Consider the following 23,981-nt stretch of genomic DNA (forward strand, 5'->3'; position numbering starts at 1 on the left):
CATTCTCCTAGTTCCATTCAAACTTCTTATTCTTCTTCAGGATGTCGTAGAAAGGTTTGCACCTATCCGAGGATCTTCAAATGAACCTGTTATGAGCCTCTACTCCTGAAGATAGTTTTTGGATATCTTTAGTTGTCATTGGGGATCTTAGATCAACTATGGCTTTGATCTATTCAGGTTGGCTTCTATCCCTCACTTGGTGAACATATATCCAATAACATTTCCTGGCTTCATTTCAAAGCGGCATTTAGAAGGGTTCAACTTCATGTAATATTCATCTAAAATGTCGAAGGCACCTTGACCACCATATTATAAATATAGAATTCAATAGTGTCCCCCAGTGTGTCCTTGAAGATTCGATTCACTAGCCTTTGGTATGTTGGTCCTGCATTTTTAAGACCAAAAGGCATGAAAATACAACAATATATACATGTATCCTCTTTATCATATGATTCCATCTTAATTTGTTGGAATCTTGTTGAAGCGTCCATAAATGTTAATAGTTCATGTTCTGTTGTGGCATCTATCAAAGAGTTTATGTGTGGTAAAGGGAAAGGGTCCTCAGGGCACGCCTTGTTGAGATCCGTGTAATCCACACATACTCTCCATTTTCATTCTTATTTTGGAATACCACTATGTTGGTTAGCCATCTTGGGAACTTCACTTCTTTAATCATTCCTTTCTTGAGAAGTTTTTCAACTTCTTCTTGAACGATTTGGTTCCTCTCAGGTGAAAATTTCCTTCTTTTTTTTGGTGTATAGGCTGGAAATAAGGATCTATATTGAGTTTATTACTTATAATTTTCCTATATAGACCTTTCAAATCCTAAGAGAACGTCTTGCTTCTGTCTCCTATGAGGACTTTGGCTTTAGTATCCTCGAGGTTTAAGGAAACATCCTTCACATTTTGATCTCTTTCTTCTAGGAAACCTCGTGCCACATGCTTTCATTTCTATGTTTGTCGTGAGACTGTTGATGATTTCATCAAGGTCTTGTAGCATTCTTTAGATTATTGCTGATCCCTGACGATCTTCATTGTTCCCCATGGGATAGGTATATTGACACACTGGTAGAACATCGATGAGACTGCCTTCATGTCATGGATCCATCGTCTATCTAACATAACATTATAGGAACACAAAGCATCAATAACAAAAAAACATTACATTGAATTTACCCCTTCGATGTAGATGGGTAGCTTGATTTCTCCAATGGTGTTCTTTGTTTCACCATTAAATCCTATTAAGACCAAGAATGTTCTAATTATTTTGGATTTCGGGATGCTCATCCTGGTTAGGGCATCAAAAAGTATGGTATTCATTGACGATCCTCTGACTACCAGGATCCTTGTGACGAGGTGGTTGGTGATATATATATATATATATATATATATATATATATATATATATATATATATATATATATATATATATATAGTAATCACCAACCCATCATGGTGAGGATCCTGGATGTTTTCTCTATCCTATTCGTCAAAGATGTTCTCCTTGTTGCTTGTTATCAATTTGTTATTTTTCGTCTTGGACACTTTGGCGTGCCTTTTAGCTACTGAATAAGAAGTTCCACAGATGACATATCTGCTAGAAATAATATTGATTACCTTGGCATCATATGGGGGGATCCTGGCTTTTCCAGGAACTCTATACGGTCTTGCTCCTTTTCCCTGGGTCATTCGTTTCTTCTTCTTAGGATGTATTTGAGGTATCCTTGCTTAGGATGTAGCTGATCTACTTTTTGAGAGCTGTACAATTTTGTGTAATGTGGCTAAAATCTTCGTGGTGTGCACACCACTTAGACTTATCCTTCTAGTCGGTGGACTTTTCTCCTTTCTTTGGCCACCTTGCTTTATCGCCATGATCCTGCATAGCATAGATTATACCTGAAACATCCACGAAAAAACAATAATCAGTGATCTTGGGAAATTCATCTTCCTATCCTTCATCCTCAACAACATTAACCATGTGATGATCGGTTTGGAGTAAGTTTTTGACTTATAGGATTTTTGGACCAAGGATCCAGTCATCCTATTGTGGTAATCGTATGAGTTAGGATGGTTACTCATCTTCTGAATCTCTTTTTCATCTTCTCTTCTGATGAACCTTAAAGCTTTGCTCCTGACTTCGTCCATCCTTTTGCACGGGGTCATTACAAGGTCTTCATAAAAAGGAGAGTCTTTCTTTAGACCCATTTTGAAGGCTTCTATGGTAGTTTCCACGTCAATGTTGGGGATAGTCAAGTTTTCTCTTTCAAACCTATTCACAATGTTCCTAAGAGACTCCTTAGGATCCTGAATTACCTGGTAAAGATCATTAGTGATCTTTCAAAAGTTCTGCTACAAGAAAATTGATTGTTAAATAAGATTAACTAAATGTGTAAATGAAGTACTCGTGTAAGGAGGAACATTAAATAGCCATTATAAGGCTGATCCTATAAGGGTCGAACCAAAACCCCTACACATGCAAGCTTCCTTCAAGTGTGGGGGAATAGGGATAATCTCCATTCTTTCCTTAAATTGTACCACATGTTCTTCAGGATCCATAGTCCCACCATAAGGTTTCATGCTGGGAGTTTGGAATTATTTTGAGACTTCACTATCACCTATCGTAGGAGTAAATATTGAGATCTTATAAATGGTGGGAGATACTTCAGGTATACGCTGGACTATCCCCAGTACACTTGCAAACATTTTCCTTCGCTATTGGAGTTCTTTGGCCATAATTAGACTTATTCCTGCATCATGATCTGTAGAGTTAGTTTTGGTAGTGTTACTATTAAAGAAGTTACCAGTATTTTTGTTATTAGGAGTATTGAAGTTTTCATCATGATCCTGGGTCATAGGAGTTTGGAGATTTCAGATTATCATCCCCATTGAGGTAGCAACAAATGTGGGAACTGTCGATTCTAGGCGTTTCCCCAGGGATCCTGGATTGTTGAAATTCAAGATTTTCGATTGTAAGATTTAAGGTGTCGCCTTCTGGGTTTTGCGGATCTTTTATCTTATTCTTTTAATTTCCTTAAGTAGTGTTTTGCTGTATTCCTATTGCTGAGGCACCTGTTGTATCAATGTCTTCATCATGGAGAAGTGTTTGTTATTATAGACCGAGGCAAGAGGAGCCTAGGATCCCATGGAACCTAGAGCAACCGGAGGAGTATTCTTCTTTGGCACATCATAAGTTTTCCTCTGACCAGACATAGCCCGCTCGGAGGGGTTGAAATATTTTTTTGGAGGAACAGAGGGAACATAGGATGAAGAAAGAGTTGGTTATGTAGACATGATTTTTAAGGATTACGAACACCATGGCCCCACGGCGAGCGCCAAATTGTTTTGGTCAAAAATTAATCATGTGTAAATTATAAGAAAAATACCCTTTAATGACGCGCAAACAATGACACTCGCTGATTTACGATACGCATTTTTATGCGCCCTTAAAAATAATGTCAGCCTTCCAAAATTTGAAGGATAGAGGGCACGCATTTTTGCGTGCCCTTAAATTAGTGTCTCAATAAAAAAAATTAAAAACACGGAGGGCGCTTTATGTTAAACGCGCGTCCTCTGTCGGTGTCGCTTTATAATTTTAGTGAAACGCGCCTTGAGAAGATAACGGGGGAAAACAAAACCCTAAATTTTTGAAAAGCCGCCTTTCTTTTCTACCTTTTTTTGCATCGACTCTCCCCTCTTTTTTCTCTATTGTGAGAAGTGATGGAAATAAGGGAGACTGGGATGGATCTGCCGGTGATGATGAATGGAGGTGCTTTCCGGTCAATTTCGGAGACGGCATTGTCGATTTCGATGGTTGTTTCCCTCTTGTCCTAATTATCTTATCGATGCTCCTTCCTTACCCGTCCCGACTACCGCCTTACCCTAGTTATCGACGCCCCTTCCTTCCTTCCTCACTTGCCTTCTTCTCTCTCTCTCTCTCTCTCTCTCTCTCTTCACCGTTTCCATATTCTTCCATCTCAGGTCATGTCTTCACAAATTCGAAGAAAAGAACTAGGGCTTTCAACCACATCTCAGTAAACGTAAGTAACCTTTTCTTGTCTATACTTCATCGGTTCTTTGCTTGAAAATATCTCTAGAAGTCGATCCCGAAGCTCACCCGTGTCAATCGGACGTCGAAACGTCTGTTGAAAGACAATCACATCGTCGCCTCGAATCACACACCGCCAGGCAGTGGATTCATCAAGGATTTGAGAGATTAACTGATCAATTTGAGAGATTAATTGATCAAGAATTTATAATTTAATCCATGTCTTACTTACTACATAACAGAGTTGAACCACCACTCACCAAGGATTCAAAGGGAATTGCTCGAGCTCCAGGTCTGATTCTAGTTCTTCCATAATGATTAGAAACATAATTAACTCTACAGAAAAAATCATCTCTGTACCTATATTTAAAACATTTAATTTAAGTGCAAAAATGCAAAGTGTTGATGGAATTCATGTAGTAGTTAGGTTAGCGAAGTTGTCAGTGGACAAAGTCCTGCCAGCACCATGTAGCACTTCAGTTTTGTATCCAGAAACAGGAGGGAACCTCCATTGCTTCACCGCCATAACCTCTTGTGCTGTACTTGACATTCTCACACCTCCGTATGAAGAATATTCCGGAAGAAAATGTACTTATTACCGAGATTACCCCTACTCCAGTTTTGGTAAGTTGAGCATAATCTGTTACCTGATTTTGTGAATTTGTAAAGGTTGTTGTATTCTTTATTGGAATGACAGGAAGTGGAGATGAGTTGATTGATGGAAAAGAAGATGAATATGCATGGTTAGAGGAGATAGATGCACCAGATGTAGCAATAACAACAGCTGATATTGTGAGCAAGAGTGTAGCAGTAGAGTTTGAGGTATCATATTTATATTTATTTTCTTACTTTTTTTTTATTTCATTTATTATTGTTTTATTAAAAAAAGTTATTTTTTTAAGGTTGGTGGAAGCGGTATAAGAATCGGGGGAATGGCAAAAGGTTCCGGAATGATCCACCCAAACATGGGAACACTTCTTGGTGTATGTACTAATATTTCCATATTATTAATTTATTACCACAAAATGTTTTGTAAAAAAATTTTAATTGATTCAAAAAAAAATGTCAATTTTCAGGTTATAATGACTGATGCTCGTGTAGATACTGACATCTAGCGAAAGATGGTTCAGGTTGCTGTGAATCGAAGTTTCAACCAAATTACTATAAGTAGTAGCATCATTAAAGGGTATTTTAGTCGTTTAACCAACAGTGACATGTGTGTATTAATAACTAAAATATTGCAGGTAGATGGGGATACTAGCACCAATGATACCATTATTGCTTTGGCTAGTGGCTTATCTGGATCAAACAGGATATCATCATTACACAGTTCTGAAGGAAACCAACTACAAATGTGGTTGATGAGGTATGTTTAAATTACCAATTTACCCTTTTGTTGTTACATGCATTTTACAAGTGTTTTTTTTTTGTTAAGGTAATGCAAGGGCTTGCCAAATCAATAGCATAGGATGGAGAAGGGGCAACATGTTTGATAGAGGTCTGTTTTTTTTTTCTTTTTTTTTTTGGGGGGGGGGAGGGCAGAAGGGTATTTATGGAAATGAGAAATTATGCAGGTGACAGTAAGTGGTGCAGGGAGTGAAAGTGAAGCAGCAAAGATTGCACGTTCAGTGGCATCTTCTTCACTTACCAATGCATGATGGTTAATAACTTAATATGTTTTTATTTCAAGGTGAAATAACTACTTCCAATGATATAATGATGATTTTTTATGGTTGGTTTTATCAGGTGGTAATTTATGGTAGGGATCCAAATTGGGGCGGATAGCCTGTGCTGCAGGGTGTGTGGGGATTTTTTTTTGACTCAAATGCCCTTAGAATAGCACTTGGAGATATGTTGTTAGTTGTGTACTGTTTCCATGTTACATAATTGATCAATACCTCACTAAATTGATCATCTTTTACAGCCGATTTTGGTGTACATGTCCAAGGTTGATGGGAGATTCAATTTTAGCCCCATCAGTGTTAACTTTCTGACAGAAGTTGCAAAAGTTATCTTTGCACTTGTCATGCTTCTAATACATGTATGTTCTTCATTTCTTAATTTTATTATATTTATCTTCTGCTTTTGTTTTGGAAAACTTTTGTGTGACCTAAACTTATCTTTTATCTGTTTACACCTGAATATATATGATGCTAACTTGTTGGCCTAGTTATTAGGTATTCTACTTTCATTATTTGCATGTTATCTTAATTGATTTTTAAGTTCTGAACTTAGTGTAGTACTTCTTTCCCTTATTCCTTACAAGTTGCTAAATTCTTTGTTAATTTTCAGGCTAGAAATCAGAAGATTGGAGAGAAGCCACTTCTTTCTGTCTCTAGCTTTGTACAGGTAAATTTGCCACATTTTCCTTTTTGAGTCAAAATATTATGCAACGGTTAGGCTTCTTTCAACAACAAAGTACTCATTATATTCTTAATGATTCCAAATTCTACTTTATGCTAGCTATATATAAAATGCTTAAAACTTAGAAATTTATACTATATCTTATAACCTATAGAATAAGTTGATTTTTTATAAAAGCAACAACAAAGCTCATGCTCATGTCTTTATGTCTGCCATGGTTTTCTGCAGGCAGCTCGCAACAATGTGCTTCTTGAGATCTATTATAAGGTTGCTTCTCTCATGGCCAATAATATATGTAGTTGCTTTATTTTTTATTTGAGGATCATAAATGAACTTTATATTAATGTGTACTTGTCTTAATCGATTCCTGACTGCAGAATTCAACCGGAGGATCAGAGCTTAGCACTAATTAATGTAGGAATTTTGATAACATATTTGCTACTATTTGTTTGTAAATTTTTGTTACAACTTCTATTAATTTGTTTTATCTTTCCATGGAATGATTATTTGTATGATATTAAATTTATGCAATGGATTCTATTTTTGTATATGATATTTTATTATCTATTATTAAACATTAAATACAAATTTAATTTGAAAATAAGCAAATCTATAAATAATATTTTTTTAAACATTTAAAATTATGATACGCAAAAATGTGTGTCATCTTCATTTATGACATGGCCTTTCTTGACAGGGGCTTCCTTGATACGCATTGTGTGTCATAAACACGCGCGTTGTAAGGTTACGACACGCAAATGCGTGTCGTCTTCCTTTATGACAGGGCCTTCCTTGATACGCATTGCGTGTCATAACCGCGCGTCGTAATTGCGCGTCGTAAATGCGCGTCGTCTCTCTTTATGACAGGGCCTTCCTTGACACGCATTTGCAAGTCGTCTGAGCGTTTTACGACGCGCAATGAGCGTCGTAAAAGGCCTTTTTTCTAGTAGTGTTAACCAAATTGTATGAGAGGCTGTGATGTTATATTCAAAACAATTGGACAAATCAAGAGTAAGTAACACAATTGGTGTACAAGAAAAGTCATTGATCTTTGATAAGATCTCTGACACAAAACCATGGGAGGTCATAATACTCACCTACATTTTTATTTTTGTTGAAATAAATAGTTGAGTACAGAGGAATTGTATGAATGCAAGTTCAAATATCGTAGATGAGTTGATTGTGTGTGTAGTGTGCATATTACAAGGGTATTTATAGTCTAGTCTAAGTAACAATAATTCTGATATTCTTGGGATTTTCTTGAATAAAAATGAACAAGTTAGATTGACTTTGTATTTCCGAGTCTTTTACAAGATTGAAGTGCCTCTTTGTTGAGAATGAGTTTTATGTTGATTAATTTTGTACATGTGATAAAAAGTCTAGAAATATATCCGTTATAAATGTTAGGAAATAAATATAATAATGGTCAGGATCCTGAGATATATCCGGATCATGAAAGTTCTTAAAGATTCGGGATCTTGAGCAGCGTTAGGATCTTGGCCCTAACACCTGAATTTTGTTTAGTAAATAAATCAAGCATATTATTGATAAGGCAAGTGAAGAATTACAATAATCACCTTGTAAATATGAGTGAGATGAAAGCATCTCGTCAGTTTAAAAGTATCAATGTTAATAACACTACTATAAAAACAGCCTTTTACGACGCTCATTGCGTGTCCTAAAAGGTTCAAACGACGCGCAAATGCGCGTCAAGGAAGGCCCTGTCATAAAGAGAGACGACACGCTTTTACACGTCGTCTATAGACGACGCGTATTTACAACGCGCAATTAAGACGCGTGTTTTCGACACGTAATGCGTATCAAGGAAGGCCCTGTCATAAAGGGAGACGACATGCATTCGCGTGTCGTAACCTTACGACGCGCGTGTTAAGGACACACAATGCGTATTAAGAAAGCCCCTGTCAAGAAAGGCCATGTCATAAATGAAGATGACACACAATTTTGCGTATCATAATTTTAAATGTTAACAAAAATATTATTTATTGATTTACTAATTTTCAAATTAAATAATACATTAAAAATCTCATAATACAAAATAAAATACCATAAATAACAAAGATAATTCATTTCACTAATATGTCAAATACAAATAATTATTCCAAAAGTGAGTAAATGTTATAAAAATGAACTCATTTATATACAATTGCATCATCTAGCTTACTATGTGCCAACAACTCTCTGTGTGTTTACTTTTGGTTGAGTCTCGTTTCCTCCAAAGCTTCTAGCCATGCCAAAATATGATATCTTGAGTCTGGTTTCAAGAATCAAAATCACCTTCAATCACCCAATTCAACTCTAATGTTGGTAGACTGAGAGTTCCAGAATCAAGTTTACATCCATCACCTTCAACCAAACACGTCACCATTTTCCCTGAAAGAGATCCTTTCAAGCAGCTTGTCCAGTAGATTTTGTATGCATCAGCAACATAAACACAGCCCTAGGAACATCCAATAAAGTCAAGATCACTTTGATTCATCCAAATCAATAAATCGCTTAATTTCTTTTATTATCTGAATAATTTATTAGAAAAAAATGTTAATTAAAAAGCTTCTCACCACATGGGTCAACAATCCGCAAGGTCAAAGAAACCGAATTGTCATCATTCTATATCCCTTTCAACCTGAACTCGTTTTGCTGATGAATATAAAGCTTATCAGGTTTGGGACAAAACCGTCATAAAAAGAAATCAAGTCAGAAAGATATAATATTGTCTTATACCTGCTACGATGACTCTGGAATTTTACACTCAAATATGTATGTGCAAAATATGTTATCTTAAGAGAACATCGTCCATGCTTTGGAATCAAATACCTACAAATCCATAGGGGCAAAAACATCAATTTAAACATTAAAGGGCTCTTCTTGAGACAAAAGAACACGAGGTTCCACAACAACTGGAGCCAGAGTGGGCTCCACAGTGGATATATGTGTAAGACAAGGTTCAAGATCAATTGTCCCACCACCTTTCTGAATTTTTTTAAAGAAAAAAAATTATGGATGATAGCTAGCACCTCCTCCTACACACTTATCGAAATCAACAGAGATGCTAATTAATTAATTAATTAATAATCATATATCTTCAAAAGCTTTTCAACTTACCAAGGGTAATTTTGGTATTTTTTTACGACAATGCAAGAACAGGGCTAACCCCAGGAGGGGTACCTTGGTAATATGGTGTAGCTGAAATAGTAAGAGCCTTAGCCACTAGGAATCCTATAGTGGACTGCGTCATACATGAATGATCAATTAGATGATTTCAAAAAAATCAACAATCAACAATTCAACATTATTAGATTGAGTGTTCAATTCAACTCAAGTATTCAAATAGAAACTAATAATTGGCATCTGATTGAGTAATTTTTATATCTGATAAATGATAATCGACATTCAATTAAAAACTGATAATTGATAACCGAGGTTCAATATTTCAATTACAAACTGAAGATTCAACTCAACAATCGATATTTTGATTTCAGCATTCAATTACATTCTGATCCAACACATGGGTTGAAGACTTGGATAACATCAATTAATCGATTACTTACCTGATTAGCAGTCAGCAGAATAGAAAGACTGTAGAAGTGCATTAATTGATCCTTCATAGAATCACATCAACCCTGGGACCTCGCTAGTCGATGTTGTCGTTAAAGGGTGAATCGTAGATGAACTATGTGTTCTGCTGCGAACGATCTATGCCGCCTTCTCGCGTGACTAAGTGAATAATTGGACTATCTTTGTTTCGAGGCCCCTTGAAAATAATGGGCCGCCCTTCTTGCCCCTCCTTGTCACCGGTCATGACCCTTCCAATATATTTGACCCGTATAATCCAAATACCTATGACTTGTCATCACTTCAGTTATTGGGTTTCATATTATGATAAAATTCCAGAAACCCTATCTCTCCCTTCCAAAATAAGAAGTTACAAATCCATATTACTGAAGATGAACTGAAGATAGCAGAGATTTTCCCCTAAATCAACCGTGTTAGAGGAAGAAACAGAGGAAAATGTAGCGAGTGTGGATGGAAACTTTGAATATATTAACCATTCTATGAAACAAATAAATTAGAATAGAAATTCAAATGATATACCTGAAGAAAGTTAGTGTGATTAAACTTTCTCGGGTGGAGCACCACCAGTCGATGATGAAGTTGGGGGAATCGTGGGAGCCAAAGGTGGAATCACCAGTACCACAGGTGGGATTCCAACGACAGGTGCATGTGATAAAGCAATTGATGTAGAGATCGAACTCGAGGATGGAACAGATATGGATGGCAACGAAGATTCCGGTATTGGTGGTGGTGTAGCGGTGGGAGCTGCTAGTTTGGCAAATAACTCCACTGGAAAAAGAATGAAGGAGTTAAAAGAGCTTGAGGATGAGGGTATTAGGATGATTCTGTTTCCATATGTGAATAGGGTTTCAGCTTGTAAATGATGCCCACTGGTGGTGGACATGATATGATATTAGGGTTTCAAAGTGTGTGAGTTGACCGAGGATGACCACACAATCACAGACATGATCTGGATTGGATCTCTCGCATAGATCTCACACTATCTCATCGTCGTCACGAGGCATTTGATCACGAAAGCAAGAGCAATTCTGCTATGAACACGAAGGCTAGGGCTTTTTCTTGCTGATTGGAAGAGGCGGGGGTTCTAATTTTTAGGATCCAATAGGCGGGTGAAATCCCGCTTAAAACACGTGTTTCATTAAAAAATTATATAGCGACACACTTAGAGGACACAGATTTTATGAAAGGCGCCCTCCGCATTTCCATTTTTTTCTTTTCTGACACTAGTTTTAGGGCACGTATAAATGTGTGTCCTTTATTCTTCATATTTTGCAAAACTGACATTATCTTTTAGGGCGCGGACAAATGTGCGTCCTCTATCAGTGTGTGTCATTAATTGCGCGTCGTAAAAGGTTGTTTTTCTAGTAGTGTAATGATCATGTTCCAAAATTTTTTTAACCTGAACAAATATGTCAAAATAGTGACTTTTACATGGTACAATCAACAATGCTTTAAATGAACTACACAATCCTCATTTTTCCCAAACTTAGACCAAAATCTATCAAAATCAATGGACACATCTATAAGAAGGAATTTTCAGTGGGGAAATCAGTATTTGCATCAAGGATGTTAAAGAGGCTTATGAAACGGAATTTAAAAAAATCAAGTAAACCTACCCAAGGAAAGTTCACTACAAACCACATATGTCAAGACAATTTGAACCGACATATCTCTAGCTATCATCCGATTGTTTGGGAAATCAAACACATGTATATTGAGAATGAGAAAAAAAATCAAATTGCAATTATTTTCTGCTGAACTAGGTCGATTTGTACTTAGAAATTTCTTGAATGTGTTGAAGAAGTATACTAAATAGTAATAAAAAATCCAACATATAGTCATTGATTCCAAGAAATTCAATTTTAGTTCACTTGGAATTCGTAGAAAATAAAATTAAAATCTATGTAAAGCCCTAACTCGTGTATTGAAAAAGACCAATTTCAGTTCGAATTTGCAGAAAAATAATGTAGAAATTAGAAATTCAATTTGTACTTAAACCCCTAACTGCCAAATCATTTCGAAACCAGCGACCATAAAACTTCATAGTAGAGAAGAAACAATTTTTTTAGATAGATTGAATTGACTAATAATGAAAACTTACATGACTTTGGTCTGATCTTTTATACATAACAATAGATTTATAACTTGAGACAGTGATTCTTCCCATGGATGGCTTCCATCTTTATTGCCAGCAGCTTTAACCCAAATCCAATATTTGTTACAGATAATACACAATTCAAGAATAAAAGTTTGAAATAACTAAAAATTAAAAACATAAGGCTTACCTTCTATGATGTGATTCGAAACCCTACTTTACAAAAGAAACAAAAAATTGAAGGCAATGAGTTTTGTGACAACCTGAAAGTTCCTATCCCGTAAGTCGACCAAATCCATCAAAAGTTCAGCCTTGTTTCTGCTACCTTCTAGCTGCGTTAAGAGTCATTTATATGTTTCTGAGCCTAGTACACTTAAGGAATGAGTGTTAGGAAGTATTAGTTCGAGATCAAAACGCTGCACCCGAACCAGAAGATCCAACACTTGAGGTTCACAGCCGCAAACCTAGTTCACGACCGTGAACTCTCTCTAGGGTCGTGAACCCCTCCCTATAAGTATACTTTCCCATTCATTTTTCATTCATTTCTTCACACTTCCAGCCAAGAACTCGAGTTCTCTCTCAAGTATCATCAACCAAGAACCCCTATATCTTCTCTCAAAAGGTTAGTAACACATTTATTATTGTCTATGCTTGAAACCCCCTTTGATTTCACCTTAGATTCATCACTTTCATCACCGTCTTAATGAGCTTGAAGTGTTCACGGCCGTGAACCCTTCATGGATCGTGAACCCCTCATAAGTTCATGCATGGACATGAACACATCATGTGTTCTATGGCCGTGAACCCTTCATGGTGTCGCCGTGAACTCTCCTAAATCAATCACATGTGATTATAACACTTCATTTCAAGTGTTTCCCAGTCCAAAGGTTGTTTATCCTAGCATGTTAGTTGTTATATAAACTAATATCATGCTTATATGTATCATTATATGATGTTTAGGATCCGTTTGTGCTACGGGACATAATTCATGTGTATAACACTCTTATTCAGGTCTTCAAACAAACCATCCACATGAGATGAGTTCATACCCCTACAATCAACCTTTTAACTGTTTTAAATGCTTTTTAGGGGGGAATACAAGTTGAACATGATTGAAATTGTGTCAGTGTAAACATTTAAATACTTGCTAAACATCTTGTTTCAGACCGTTCTCAAACACATTATAAAACTAATTTTTAAACATTGTTAGACTTCTTTTTAAAACCCTTTTCAAACTACTTTTAAACTCTTTTCAACTCATTTACTTTCAAAATCATATTCCTTTATGTATTACAGTGTAAATATGCTTTAATGGACTTAGGACTATTGCCAATAACCTTGACTCCTGTTCCTTGTTTGGTTGTGGGCTTAGAGTAGGATACACTAGTCCGACTGTCGATTAACTCATAATTATGCCTGCTAAATACATATAAGAATATTAAATCTTACCTTTAAATTTATACATAACTCAATCATTCAAGTTGAGGAATTGTGTCTTTTCTTCAAATCAGATACAAAACAAAGCATACTAGTAAACTATAAAAGGTATAGTTTAGAGAAGTTATACATATAGGTATACACATACAAGTACTAGAAGAATACTATACATAAACATTCACAAAAGGAACATATCAATTTATATATACATTTACAAAAAGGAACATATACATTTCAGAAGGAACATATACAATTTCAAAAGGAACATATATAATATAACAAGAACAAGATAACAATAATGCGAGATCCCACTTCATGGGACAACCATACACTTGTCGTGTCACGTTTTTGTAACCAGAGTCTATTGGCAGGAGAGCGGGCATTGTGTGTATAGATCTATACGAACAAACACTCAGCATGGTTACAACCTTATCACATTTTACCTTATTTTAAATGTTAGCTATAGTCCCAGCCAGCAAGGCTAAAGGATGACAAAATGTAACATCGTTTCCACGATGGATGATCTTCGTGTTTACAGCAGTCAATCGTTGTGGTTGCAACCTTATCACATTTTACCTTATTTAACTAATTGGTTTTAAGGTAGTTAGTACTATAGTAGGGTATTTTACACAAAAACTACTGTACATCTCCATTTTTCCCATTACTTTTGGTTAGTGATATTCTCAAATCGAGTAATGCAAACTATTTCTAGTAAAGATAGCTAACATATGGATAAAGATACTTTTATACAGATATGAAATATAAACCTACGTTATATACTAATTCAAGTAAAAACTCAGTTATTACATTTTTACACAAGAACAAACACACAAGTAGACAAACATTTATATCAAAACACTTGCTAACATTTTCATAAAGCAAAACAACCATAACTAAATACTTATGAACTCACCAACTTAAATGATGATCCTCTCTTTCAAAATAATTTGTATTATCAGGGAATCCAATAGACAGGTGCACACTCGGAGCTTTTGAGAAGACTGCTTAGTGTCGTGCCGCATCTTTTGTCTTTTACTATACCTACTTTTAAATATTGAAAAGCTAAATGTTAATCTTATGTAAAAAAATTATAAATTATTAATGTAATGGTTGTTGTACTTTGATTTTTATAATGCATGTGTTGTGATACTTGACATGATGTCCTCCGCCCCTGAATGTTTCTGCCAATTCGGTTTGGGGGGTGACAGATTGGTATCAGAGCATTGTTCATAGTGAACTCGGTATATCAATTCATAAAGGATATACAACTATAAATACATTGGGATAAAAATACTCTGACCAAGAGTTATACTTTAAAATATAACAAAATTTTATGAAAGTGTAAGTACATCCAGAACATACATATACTAGAATAAGTATCACAAGAAGAACAATATAACAGTTTTTGGATGTTGGACATTACCTTCAAACCTGGGCATTTATGTAATCATATATGGGATAAATATATCTCGATCAACAATATTTATTTGATATGTGACCAACGTGTGTTTGGGAGTGATGGTGGTGTTGTAACAAGTCTAAAACTTACCAGCCATATACATAAAGGAATGCTAGAGCCAAACATAAAGTTTAAAAATACTAAAGGAGTATTTTATGATGCTATATAACAACAACAAACCTAAAAACGTGTCAAGAAATTCTAGAATCAAACAAATAATTAAAATACTATAGGAGTATTTTAGGTTCCATGAAATAAACTTACGTAAAAACTAAAAAGACCCTTAGTGTAGGTCTATAATTGCGAAGTGTATGCTTCCAAGATTACATAAAATAAAGATCTTATAGACTTAGAATGTGTGGTTTCGCTTTACTTCCTTTTCCTTGTTTGGATGTGGATATAGAGTAGTATCACATATTCGAAAGTCTATTAGATCTGAACTATTTCGTATGAATTATGTAACTCTAGAAGGACCCGGTGAGGATCACATAGTAAAATGTTTTATTAACCTCTTAAGATTCTTTAGACATTCCCATTTTCTTATAAACCCCTTTAGATAGTTATAGCCACATCAGTAGTCAGCAAAAGAGTCAACGAAGATCCATACGAGGTTCATTATGAGGATTTCCGCAAAGAGAGATTAATGAACAATAAAGAAACTACAGAAATCATCGTGTGCCTATACCCTATTAGAGACATCAGTGAGAAGTTCTCCTAAACTTCCAAGATTCAAACACTCCATTATGAAGTAATGAGAATCAATGCCAGAATTGGAAGTAGGACGACATGGAAATTCAATATACCTGCGAAGGAGAAGGACTCTGTGTAGGTCCCAAGAGAGAGCCAAAATCATTACCGCCCAGAGTAAAACAAATAACAGAGGAAGGCCACAGATGAAACATAAGCAGTTCTTCTGTACCTATTGTGTCACCTTAATAACAAATAAATTAATACAACTTAGATAGTTAGTGATTACATTGCTCACATTATGTGTTAGGCTTATTGTATTTTTCCGTTACGGCTAAAACCATTAAATCGGATCACAAAATCTCAATTGAGAGTGATTATTTCTAAAAACTCATAAGTCTTTCTTATGTAGTCTCCGTTCTAAAATTGTTTTCAAATTCTTTCGAAATCGGAGAGTGATTTCCACAATTTAAAGATAACTTAGTTCACGCGACGCCCGGTTTATGCCCTTTTTCAAAAAACTTACTTCTACCCTTTTACCAGGACTTTATCACAGGGATGTAGGTCGAAACTTTAAGAACCATAAATCAAAGTGTTGAAATTATATATGCATATACAAATAATTAAAATACATCTAGAAACAACCATCGTCGCTCACGAGCTTGTTTTCTTATTGTGTAGCAGAATCGTGCCTCCGAAGAAACGTAACCAACCCACCGATAAAACACCAACTCTTCAGATAAATGTAACTATGTTTAAAGCTGCAGTTACAGTAGTCGTAGCAGCCGTCATGGCTCACCTGAATGCTAATGACACAAATGTTAGTGGAAACATTGTCAATAATAACGATCGTTGCGATAACCAAGTGCAACAACTAGTACCAGTGTGTAAAGACACACCGAACCTCAACCCTAAGAGTAAGAAATGACTATTCTGCAATAAAAAGAAGTGCAAATCATCTTAAAAGATGGTCAAGAGACAGCACCTAGTGGCAGCCTCTACGGCCACGACATCTACTGCTTCTACTACCATTCCTACTGATGTCCTAATTACTCCTACACTAGGAAGGCGGTATGTCGGGAACCTACCCCTATGCAAGAATTGCAACTTCCATCACCTAGGAGTCAGCCAAGTGCCGCACTGCATGAACTGCAACAAGAAGGGGCATACTACCCGTTTTTGCAGAATCCCAATCTGACACATCACCTCAACCGCCAATGTTTGGATCAGTCTAATATGCCACCTATGTGGTGAAATGGGACATTTTAAGAGGGACTGTCTAATATAAAGAAATGACGAGGTCGCAGAAGGAGTTTAACCTCGGATCATGAAGAAGCATCAGGGAACCCTCTAGAAATTTTGGTACACTTCTCAAACTTTAATAGCCAATTATAATTATAATTATTCTCTAGTTAAGACAAAATCACAAGACTGTTATAAAAACTCAAAACTCTCTCAGGTAAAGCTATGATGGGTTAGAGTATACTTTCGGACCATTTATAATTAAGATTTGTAGACCTCTAGTGAGTGATGCGACCTCATTTCCTGCTCCTTGTTTAGTTGTGGATTTAGGGCGAAGTCATTCAGTCAACAAAATTTCCAATCTTATTTTTACATGACTAGTGTATACTAGACGGTTATAAAGAGACCTTGTGGGGACCCTTCCATGAAAAGTACATTATTCCAAATCGCCAGGATCCTTAAATTTTTTGCACTCGTCACTTTCGGTTCTAAAGTTCGCAGTAGTAATACCTTGGACGAAACCGGAAGCACTGAAGTCTTAGGTTCTTGGCATAGCACATCGTCCTGATGATCATTTCTTCCATATCGATTCGGTATCTATTTATGTCGCGAATTTTCGACAACGTCATCTGTCATGGTTTGGCTTGGCCCTCACCATGAAAAAACCTACGTGCTATGTAAATGAACTTTCATCCTGGTATTTCGTCAAAAAAAATCTCCCAATATATAAAAGTAAAACCTAATACGAACCATCATATCGTCTCCTGATTTCCAAACTCTAGAAGTACCCAAGAGAGGGGTACCACGCCTAGTTAACCTACCCAGTAGGCAATAGATCTCCTTGAAAGACCACTCGTACAACATTATCCAGTTCGTGAATAGAGATTAAGAACCCATTGGATTAGGCTGATTACTGCCAAGTGTATATGCATGAGTGGTATATAATTAAATCAATAGGGTTTAAGATGTGTGTGTTCGCCCTATCTCCTGTTCCTTGTCTGTGTGTGGACTTATGGCAGAGCCATCCATCCGAACATCTTGTCAATCTCAATTATATACGACTTGTATACACGTAGTAGCGAGGAATGAACCCGATGTGAGTTTTATCATGAACCATAAAGCAAAAACCGTCATCATATATTCTACCAGAAGGAGATTAACATGAGACAACAACAGAGGGTCGAGCTACTAAATGATTACGAATACAAAATTCGTTATCATCCCATTTAAGGCAATGTAGTAGCTGACGCTCATAGTCGGAAAGAGTACTCAAGTCGTAGAGTCAAATAATTGACTATGACAAATCCATTCACATTTGTTCACACAAATTAAGGCGGATGAACAGGAAGCCTACAAACCATGAAATGTGTCAGGTGAAACCCATAGAGGGATGGATAAGTACTTAGAGGTCAGGAGTAACAGAGTCTTATACTACATAGATTTGATCTAGACACCAAAGTTTGGTAACGTCAGAGAAGTGGTCATGAAGGAATCTCGCAATACTCAAACACTCTGTTCATCAAGATTAGGACAATAGGTGTCTAGACCTCAAGAAGTTATATTAGTGGCTCGTCATGCGAGAAAAATCATTTTTGCCTTGTAGGCAAGTGTCTTGCGCACACCAAAGTTAAAGTTAGAATACCGAAAGGTATAGGATTACCACCACGGTCGGAGATACCTGAGTAGAAGAGGCAGCAGATTGTGTTGGGCTTCATAATCAAGTTACCCAAGACATCAGGCGGACATGAAAACATTTTGAGTGATCGTCGACAGATTTACCAAGTCCGCGCCCTTCATGCAAATCGAAGAAAACAGACACAATAGAAAAGCTAGTTGAACGCATGTCCGAGAGACTAGTTAGACTGATCGGAGTTCAAATGTCTGTTATCTCTATTAGAGATAGTAGAATCACCTCCCGGATTTGACAGTCACTTCAGAAAAGCTTTGAGGGCTAGGCTAGTCATGAGCATATCCTACCATTCACGAAACGGCAGACTGAATAAGAGAACGATTCAACCATTGGGGATTATGCTGAGAGTGCATTTTATCAACCTTGGTAAATCTTAGGGTACCCAATTATCAACTAGTCGCGTCCCTTACCATACTGGCATTTGGAGTTGCTCCGTTCGAAAACCCTCATTAGTTGAAAGTGCAGATCGCCTCTGCACTAGACTAAGGTAGGTGCCATGCAACTAGTTAGATGTCGGATTTCAGACGACAGCTTCACTGATCTAGAAATCCTTCGAGAAACTACCAAGTAGAAAGTATGAATCCAAAAACGACCTAAAGCTTCTAGAACCAATCAGAAAAGCTATGCCTTATAATAAGAGAAAATCTTTGGAATTCCAAGATGGTGATCACGCCAAGTGAAGGTCTCACCCTGGAATGACATCATATGTTTCAGGGTGCAAGAAATGCTAAATCCAAGGTACTTAGGACCATCTGAGATTCTTGATATAATTGGTCTGATAGCTTACATGCCCCAACTATTTAGGGAATTCAATAAATTACACCCTCCCCTTCCACGTCTCTAGAGACTTGAAAAAGTGGTTGTCCGACGAAACTCTTATTATCCCACTCGATTAGGTTGATGTAGGCGAGAACCTTGTCTTTGTGAAGAAATCCGTAGAAATTCCATTTAGTGAAAGAAACCCATTGAAACCCTAGCCAGTGGAGTCCAGAAAAGGAAAACGAAACTGTACCCCGTAGTGAAATTCCGCTAGAGCATATAGCGAGGACTTGATTTCCCTAGATAATGGGAGGAACAAATGGAACATGAGTAGTCGTACCTTTCACCTCCATCCATGAATATTCCTTAGACTTAATTTCGGGATGAAATTCCCTTTAATGGGGGGCTGATGTGACAACCCAAAAGTTCCTACCATGTAAGTCAACCATATCCATCAAAAGTTCAGCCTTGTTTCTGTTAACTTCTAGCTGTGTTAAGGGTCATTTATAGTTTCTGAGCCTAGTACACTTAGGGAATGAGTGTTAGGAAGTATTAGCTTGAGACCAGAAGGCTGCACCCGAACCAGAAGATCCAACACTTGAGGTTCACGACTGCAAACCTAGTTCACAACCATGAACTCTCTCTAGGGCTATGAACCCCTCCCTATAAGTATACTTTCCCCTTCATTTTTCATTCATTTCTTCAAACTTCCAGCCAAGAACTCAAGTTCTCTCTCAAGTATCAGCCTACAAGAACCCCTATATGTTCTCTCAAAAGGTTAGTAACACATCTATTCTTGTCTATGCTTGAAACCCCCTTTGATTTCACCTTAGATTCGTCACTTTCATTACCATATTCATGAGCTTGAAGTGTTTACGTTCGTGAACCCTTTATGGGCCGTGAACCCTTCATAAGTTCATGCATGACCGTGAACACATCATGTGTTCTATAGCCGTGAACCCCCTTTAGTCGTGAACCCTTCATGGTTTGGCCATGAACTCCCATAAATCAATCACATGTAATTGTAACACTTCATTTCAAGTGTTTCCTAGTCCAAGGGTTGTTTATCCTAGCATGTTAGCTTTTATATACACTAATATCATGCTTATATGTATCATTGTATGATGTTTAGGATCTGTTTATGCTACAGGACTTAATTCGTGTGTATAACACTCTTATTCAGGTCTTCAAACAAACCATCCACATGAGATGAGTTCATACCCCTACAACCAAACTTTTAACTATTTTAAATGCTTTTTAGGGGGAATACAAGTTGAACATGATTGAAATTGTGTTAGTATAAACATTTAAATACTTGCTAAACATCTTGTTTCAGACCGTTTTCAAACACATTATCAAACTACTTTTAAAACATTGTTAGACTTCTTTTTAAAACCCTTTTCAAACTACTTTTAAACTCTTTTCAACTCTTTTACTTTCAAAATCATATTCCTTTATGTATTAGAGTATAAATATGATTTAATGGACTTAGGACTATTGTTAATAACCTTGACTTATGTTCCTTGTTTGGTTGTGGGCTTGGGGTAGCATATACTAGTCCGACTGTTGATAAACTCATAATTATGCCTGCTAAATACATATAAGATTATTAAATCTTACCTTTAAAGTTATACATAACTCAATCATTCAAGTTGAGGAATTGTGTATTTTCTTCAAATCAGATACAAAACAAAGCATACTAGTAAACTATAAAAGGTATAGTTTAGAGAACTTATACATATACGTATACACATACAAGTATAAGAAGAATACTATACATAAACATTTACAAAAGTAACATATACATTTACAAAAAGGGACATATACATTTACAAAAGGAACATATACAATTTCAAAAGGAACATTTATAATATAACAAGAACAAGATAACAATAATGTGAGATCCTACTTCATGGCACATCAATACACTTGTTGTGTCACGTTTTTGTAACCAAAAGTATCGTAGAGGGAGAGCAGGCATTGTGTGTATAGATATATATGGGACAGACACTCCTACACCCCGACTGTTAGCTACACTCCCAGCCGACAAGGCTAAAGGGTGACAAAATGTCACATCGTTTCGACGTCGGATGGTCGTCGTGTTTACAGCAGTCAATCAGCATGGTTACAGCCTTATCACATTTTACCTTATTTTAACTAATTGGTCTTAAGGTAGTCAGTACTTCAGTAGGGTATTTTAAACAAAAATTATTGTACATCTCCATTTTTCCCATTACTTTTGGTTAGTGATATTCGCACATCGAGTAATGCAAACTATTTCTAGTAAACATAGCCAACATATGGAAAAACATACTTTTATACAAATATGAAATATAAACATATTGTCTATACTAATTCAAGTACAAACTCAGTTATTAAATTTTTACACAAGAACAAACACACAAGTAGAAGGGTCTTGGTAAAAGACTACTTTCCATTTTAATAGAAAATATAGAGTTCTCCAGAAAGTATACAAACATTTATATCAAAACACTTGCTAACATTTTCATAAAGCAAAACAACCATAACTAAATTCTTATGAAATCACCAGCATAAATGTTGATCCTCTCTTTCAAAATAACTTGTATTCTCATGGAATCCAGTAGACAGGTACACACTCGGAGCTTTTGAGGACACCGTTTAGTGTCGTGCCACATCTTTTTTCTTTTACTAGACCTACTTTAAATGTTGAATAGCTAAATGTTGAACTTATATAAAAACTTATACATTACAAATGCAATGGTTGTTGTACTTTGATTTCTGTAATGCATGTGTTGTGATACTTGACATGACGTCCTCCGCCCCCGGATGTTTCCGCCAATTCGGTTTCGGGGATGTACAAGTTTCGATTCCTTTTTGGAATTCAACGGTTCACTATTCTTCTTGAGGTTATGGCACCACCATTGAATACCTGTAGGTTTCCTTCTGCACTTTTATACTCATCGGAGGACATTACCTATATTTGGGGAAAAAGCCATATGAAAAAGTTTGTCTTGCTATGACGGAGGCGTTGATTTTATCAAAGGCGACGAACAAATATCGGAGAGAAGGTGATCGGTGGTGAAGAAGCGAGAATCAGTAAACTTTTATAATAGAGGCAAAGACTAAAGTTGTCAATATTCAAAACTCCTATGGCAAAGGCAAATACCTAAAGTAAACAAAAGTCACTATTCCCCAAGGTTTTAAATAACGTAAGGCGTGGCTTGGCGGCAAGGTAAAGTTAAGCCACGACAAGCCTTGGCGAGCTATGACGTTTTTCATGACGTGACTATATTATATACATTAAAAGATATAAATCATATAAACATTGAATTTTATCAAATATATGATATTTTTAGAAGTGATATATTAATATCTAATAGAAAAAAGTTAAATAAAACTCATTTATTTTAGGCCCGATAAAAAAACAAAAGAAAAAAAAAACAAAAAAACATGCGCCTTGAAAAAACTCGCAACATAACCCGATAAGGCGCACCTTGACACCTTATTTGGGTGACATGTTTCACAAACCTGCATTGGACGTTTTCGTTACGGCTACACCACGCCTCGCACCATGGCATGCTTTGAAGCGCTCCATGACGCGTTTTTTAGAACCATGCTATTCCGTAAGATTATGAGAATATATATATATATATATATATATATATATATATATATATATATATATATATATATATATATATATATATATATATATATATATATATATATATATATATTAATTTAGAAAAATATTTTATAACTTTGTTTTTCTATTCTTCTAAATTTAATTATTAAATTTCTTCTTATTTTTTTTATAATTTTATTTTTTCTAAATTTGTTTTTATAAACTTATTTTAATTTAACAAAATTAATTTACTCTTATATTTTAGTTTTAGGTATATTTAAAAAAAAATGCTTTCACAAATTAATTGTCATAAATTCGTCTACCAAATTGTTTTACATATTTGTTTTTAGCATATGGTTGTAAAAACAGAAAAAGCGCCTTTTACAGATTGAATTTACAAAACGGATATAAATTCTTATATATAATTAAAGATATTAATTCTAATGTAAATTATATGTTTTCACTTTTTGTATACACGAATTTTCAAAAGGCTTAAACTACCTCTACTCAGAACTTAGAAATTTTGACAAGCCGATGCGGTGGCCGGCGCGCGGATGAGAATAGGTATTGGAAGAAACTTAAACGAAATTACCATCAAAACGCTCTGTATTTAAAGAAACACACAATTGTTCTTCGACAGAAACAATAACGATGATCATCAGAAGATTGTTTGCAGTAGAAGTTTGATGCATTTAATTGCTTAGTAAGTTCATAATCTCCATTTTCTTCTATTATTTTCATTATCATATCCTTATCTGGTGTATACTCGATGTTCAAACAAGTGAAAACAATTGCGAGGGTTTTTTATCTTTTTTCATTTTTTACGGATGAAAATGAGATTGTGTGCCTGGGTTTTTTGTAATATGATATGTTTGGTACATTGTTTTTTTTTTTTAATGATCATCATTATTCTACCCATGTTGTGACGAATCAAGAGAGTTTATGTTTCTCTTTAGGAATACTTGGATAGTGTTGAGAATGTATGTATTCTACTATTTTGACTGT

At 35.8% G+C, this 23,981-nt stretch overlaps 1 protein-coding gene across 1 annotated transcript; it reads left to right on the forward strand.

The window, feature by feature from the left end:
• Positions 1 to 4,264: 4,264 nt before the first annotated feature.
• LOC128127821 (plant cysteine oxidase 3-like) lies at positions 4,265 to 4,807 on the forward strand (the record flags this gene model as incomplete). The annotated part of the gene is made up of 3 exons (XM_052766522.1): positions 4,265 to 4,337; positions 4,469 to 4,673; positions 4,747 to 4,807. Coding segments are annotated over exons 1-3 (339 nt in total), but the record flags the coding sequence as incomplete, so codon positions are not given.
• Between the last annotated feature and the right edge of the window lie 19,174 nt (positions 4,808 to 23,981).

Source organism: Lactuca sativa, chromosome 1 (genome assembly GCF_002870075.4).
Source record: "Lactuca sativa cultivar Salinas chromosome 1, Lsat_Salinas_v11, whole genome shotgun sequence".
NCBI lineage: Eukaryota > Viridiplantae > Streptophyta > Magnoliopsida > Asterales > Asteraceae > Lactuca > Lactuca sativa.